The 5,847-nt window shown below is 32.8% G+C and overlaps 1 protein-coding gene across 1 annotated transcript in view; it reads right to left on the bottom strand.

Moving 5' to 3' along the window:
• Positions 1 to 5,847, bottom strand: part of Hdx (highly divergent homeobox) — a 108,705-nt gene that overhangs the window by 81,867 nt on the left and 20,991 nt on the right. Inside the window, exon 2 of the mRNA XM_031372501.1 lies at positions 3,664 to 3,810. Within this exon, the coding sequence (XP_031228361.1) occupies positions 3,664 to 3,810 (147 nt within the window). The remainder of the gene's footprint in view (positions 1 to 3,663; positions 3,811 to 5,847) is intronic.

Consider the following 5,847-nt stretch of genomic DNA (forward strand, 5'->3'; position numbering starts at 1 on the left):
AATATCTAATAAAAAAAATAATAATAAAAAAAAGAAAAGAAAAAAGAAAAAAAAAGACAGGGTATCATGTAACCAGATTGTCCTTGAATTGTTTTCTTTTTGTTTTTTGTTTGTTTGTTTGTTTTTGAGACAGGGTTTCTCTGTGTAGTCTTGGCTGTCCTGGAACTCACTCTGTAGACCAGGCTGGCCTCGAAATCTGCCTGCCTCTGCCTCCCAAGTGCTGGGATTAAAGGCATGCATCACGACTGCCCAGCTCTCCTTGAATTTATTATAATGCACAAATCTCTAAATAACCTGTTTCCATTTTCCATATGTTAAAGTCACAGGTGTATATAACTATGCCGTGCTGCTTCAAACTGGTGATTTAAATAAAACTGTTAGTACAGACAAGAAAAATGTTTCAAAGTTGGTTAAATAAAATATTTGGGGTAAATTTTGTGGGAGCATTATAATCTCAGAATAAAAAAAAATCACCTAATATTAGTAGTAAGGTTTGTATTTTAGTCCTGAAGAATTCTCATTGTACACTTAATGCTTATGTTTTTTGAGACCGGCTCTCATGCTGGCCAGGATGGTCTCAACATGTTATGTATCCACAGGTGACCTGGATTTCCTGAGTCCTCCCTGCTTTTTTTTCCCAAGTGCTAGGATTACAGGTGTGCCTCCAAGCACACCTGATTTTAGAGTGCTTATTTTAAAAAATACTAGGTCTCAATGGTATAAAAAGAATTATAGGCAACTGATTAAACAAGAAAGCAGGAGAGGTAGTCTTCCCGAGGGAAGAACACACAAATTGATTGTCCAGTGCCAGACTTCTAGAAACATACATACAAGTAAAATTATACGGACTGGACAGGATACAGTCAGGAATATATATGCATATACATAATTATATGCATGCAATAACAAGTGCAAAAAGAATCCATGATTTTGAAGGAGAACGGGGAGGCATAGATGGGAGGACATGGAGGGAGGAGAAAGAAGAAAGAACTATGACTATATTACTGTATATTAACATTTTAATCAATCATCTTACTAATATAATCAAATTCACACTTGTCTGGTTTACAAACACTTAGAATATCCAAACAACCTTAAAGACTTGTTTATTTTTGTGGAGGGTATTTTTCTGCAGATTTCATATTTTGTAAAACGTTGGAATTTAATGCTTTTGTATGGCAATACCTGTTTTCTTAAATCTTCAAAGTTAATACTTTTTGTACAGCTTCTTTATTGACACAGGGTTGAGCTACATGGACAGATAGGTCTTGAACTTGTAGGGACTCTCCTACCTCTGCCTCCCCTATGCTGCAGTTCTGGGTATGCACCACTACACCCAGCTCAACAGTGCACTGAATAAGCCATAGAGTGTTTAAAAAAATTACAACACTCTTGATCCAGAAGGGGGATCATAGAAACAACATAATGAAATTCATCAAGTATAATTGACATATGCTAATAAACTCTTAATAAGAAATCACTACAAAAAACTAAGAGTATAATTATTTTCCAACTTTCCTATCAAAGAAAAGAACAAAAATATGTACTTGAGAAATACTTCTACCTAAAATGTTGTAAATAAAGAAAATTCATTGAGGGCTACAAAAATCAAACCTTACCTAAAGCTGCTCAGATATAAGATCTAAAACGTAGCAATGCTTATCAGATACAAATATCCACTCCTTGTAAATGCCTCATTCATCAAAAGGAAAATGAAAAACATGTCAGACAAATTAGGATAATGAGAATTAAAGGTGATGATCTAGCAAGCAGACTCTAGATAGAAAGGAAAATATTTGAATTGCCAATATTTGGGGGTCATAAAATACTCTTGCAGCTCTGTCTTTTAAATTTACTACCTCGAAATTTCTTTTCTCAGTACAGAGAATTTAATATCATCAGCATTTTATAATCATTATCACTACTTAATGTCAGATCATTTTTTTCTTCAGTTTTGAGGGGTTATCACACAAAAGAATGGGTTTCACTATAGCATTTTCATACTTTTGTGTTTTAAGTCACTTTACCTTTTTCTATATCTCAGTGTTCTTTAAGAATCTATTTATTTAATAGTGATTATTTTTACGTGGATGTTTTAGTCAGCCTTGTAAGTTCACTTCATATGCAGAGTAAATACTTAATATAATACTTAAAATTCTTCAGAAAAACAGTAACATAATAAAAATAAAAAAGATTTCTCTCAAGTGGGATATATAAACAGCAAAAGATGGGGGAGACTGTAGATTTAAAAATGAATAAACTTCTCTTGTGAGCCTTTGTCTGAGCAGAAAAAGAATGAATATTATGTTGGGATATAGATTTGAAATACTGACTTTGTGTACCACTGATGATTTCCTGGAAGGAAGAAAACTGATTGTTTTACACAAGTCCTTATATCTATAGAATATTATAGTCACAATACTGCATTCTAATAATTGAAATCTATTACTATCATTGTTTTAGATTTTCACTCCATGAGCGGTAAAAATATATTTCTATATTCAAATGTAATAGTATTAGTTATAAGGGGAAGAATTCAATAATAAATTTGAAATATAAAAGATGGTCCACATTTTAGCTGCCTGGGAAGGTGATTTACTTCAAAGCCATGATGAGACAAAGGGGGAAAGGCCAAGGAAATAGCAGTTGGAAAAAGTTTATTTGTATATAGTACACTCTCCTCAACTTGAAATATTTTATTATTTTTAATTTAAATGGTTCAGTTAGAGCTACCAAAAGGAGATCTTTCTAGTTTTTATAGAAATGTAAATCTGAAAGTTGATTTAGACAATAAGAATACTTTCCCTATAATTCATGGCATAATCTCCTATTTGAAAGTGAATAAATTCTTAAGTTCTTAAGAAATAAATTTGAAACTGCACTATCTAAAGAGTGTCTTTGAAGGTACAATTGTACAGCAAGATAAACTTGAAAAACATATACCCCTCTTTTCCCAAAATTAGCCTAGTGAATGTCACATACAGGGAAGTTGTTAATCTTTGAATCAGTAGGGTGCCACACCAAAAAGATTTGTAGAATGTTTAAATAAACATGAAAGGACCGATGCAGCCAATAAAATAAGTCACTAGCTCTGTTAGATTTATCACTTGCCTCTTCTCTATTACCTCATTGCTGCTTGGGAATGTGGAGTAGCTCTGATTTTATTTTTACACAGAATAAGAATGGTTGCAATAATTTCTTCCTTTGGAATTCCCCGTCTCATACTTGCTAACCATTAAATATATACATGTTACTTAGAAAGAAAATATATCCATAAAACCAATTGTACTTTCCTAAAAAGATAAACTCTCAAATCCTATCTGTCTGAGGAAAAATTATAAATACAACAACAAAAAAGCTAGGTAACTGTAATTGCTTCAGAAAATTTCTGTTTCACTAATCATGTTAATGGTATTTATTAGTTCAAAGATTTATATAAAAGATATGTTCATAATGCAAGGGTTTTAGTATTTTCAAGGTATTTATAAAAATAAATAGATACTAGGTGGGTTTCTCTTTTTATCAAAATAGTATTTTTATATCAGGGAAATGAAGCTGTGTATAAAGTTAGGACTTCATACCCTGAATATTTTTTTCTTATACTAAGCAAATATCATTTGTAATAAAAAGCTATAAATTCAAGTGTAAGACCTCAATACTTACCCTGACTACACTGAAGTCCAGCTTAGTCTCCTGTGCACACTGTAATATGAGCTGAAAGCAATTTTTACTTTGATTTGTCATTCCATTTTCATAATAACGCTGTAAAATCCTTTGTTGCTCTACAGTAAATACAGAACGTAGATTCATCTAAAAATAAAAGAAGATACTCTGAAAATTGGAATAAAAATTTGGTAGGTGTAGATTTTGAATACTTGTTTTTTATACAATTTCAGTGTTTCTCAGCTGCACAATTTATGTAAATTAATTAATCTTCAGTAATGGGCAGTAATTTGTGTGCTAAAGGGAGACAGTTTCCCCCTGAAAAATATATACAAACATTTAATTTGCTTGGAAAAGCATAAATTTCAAAGACAGTAACATAGAAAATGAAAAAGAGAAAAGAGTCAAGCTCTTATCTGGTTAGTGTCAGTACATAGGGAAAAACGGTTTTCACAGAAATAAATATTTATGGCTAGTAAAGCCAGAGATGGTGTTAGCCATACACAGTCAATTATCAACAGGGACACTCACTGTTCTGTGTCAAGGAAAGCATCTGGCATATGTCTTAACAGTCAGAAGCTGTGCTCAGAAACAAAGGGGGCTTTTTTTTTCTCCCCTCATCTTGAGTTAAAAGAAATTTTATCATATATTTAAAAACCTGTCTTTTTAATTTTTTGTTTATTTTGATTTTACTCTTGAGATGGGTTTCCATGTAGTACAGGCTGGCCTCCAACTCCTCATCTTCCTGCCTCTACCAAATGCTAGGATTACAAGGGTTCACAAACATCCTCAGCTCAACGAAACATTTCATTAAGAAACAATTAGAAGGGGTTAATACCCATGAAAGTGCTATGGCTATATGTATGTAATACTATGCAAAATAATTATTTTAATAACTATAGTAGCTAACTGAAAATTCAAACTGAGTATAACCTACTAAAACCACGTGGAAACTCTGTCCTTTTAAATTAAATTGATACCATCAAAAGCAGACACCGTAAGTTTGCTTTTCCTGACAATGGATGAGATGTTTAATACAATTTTGTGTATCTCCCAAGAAAATGGCAGGTCAAACACTATCTTAAAGGATGAATTATAGTAGTGCACTTTTTAAAAGGGCATTTGTAATTTGATTAAGGGAACTTCGGATTTCTGTTAAAAATTTGGCGCATAGAAAGAAGTTTTTGAGGAAGTCATTCCTTAAAATTAGAAAACTGCCACAACCAAAATACCATCAGTCAAATTAAACATTTTCCCTAGTATACAATATATTGAAGCAATCAAGGTCATCAATATGGAAATATAAATTATTTCCCCCTGCTCTCAATACTTATAATATTAAATCCATCCAATAGAAAAATGAATCATAAAGTCTAGCCATACACTACAGTATGTTACTGGGTTTTGTTTACTTTTTTAAACTTTGTTTCTTGCTCACACAAACCCTTCTCTAAGTATTAAGAGGTATAATTAAGGGAAATTAAATGTAGGAGAGGCCACAGGAGAAATGAATGTAGAGTTTCTTTCAGGAACATCCAGAAATAAAGACCTCCATTAACTTTCTGAAGGAGAGTACAGAAGAATGCTCAGTAATGTGAATGTCAACTTGACCAAGCACTCAAGGATGATTGCAGCAGTAGATAGGGACAGCATCCATCAAAATCAATTGGTACTATTATGGGTTCCAACTCTCAGAGTTTACCCTAAGTGGTTCAACCACAATCAGAAGAAATCCAGAAGATGGAAGTCAAATACCTGAAATACCTCATCTGACTTAGAAGCAAGGTACCCTGGAATGGATTCTGGGGGTAGTGAATTCAAATTATTGAATGCATAATTAGGAAAATCACTCTGATCCTTTCCTGTACAGCTGGGCATCTATTCCTTTTCCATCTTCAGTAAAATCCTATACCGCAAGATGCAGTTGATACCTAAGTGCAAGCATACCTCCCTAGAAATATAGGATAAACTATTTTCCTATGAGCTGCCTACAATCACTACACTTACCTTATAAAGAACAACCGGACTTCTCCACTGATAACTAATAAGCAAATAAATGCAAGTGGCTGAACACCAAACACATCTATAGAAATGCTAAGTACTTTTTAAGTCTATCCCTTAAATTCAGCACTAACAGCAAAAAGACACTTTGCTGGACGAAGTTATTTTTCTTTTTTCTTTCTT

The sequence above is a fragment of the Mastomys coucha genome, chromosome X (genome assembly GCF_008632895.1).
Source record: "Mastomys coucha isolate ucsf_1 chromosome X, UCSF_Mcou_1, whole genome shotgun sequence".
NCBI lineage: Eukaryota > Metazoa > Chordata > Mammalia > Rodentia > Muridae > Mastomys > Mastomys coucha.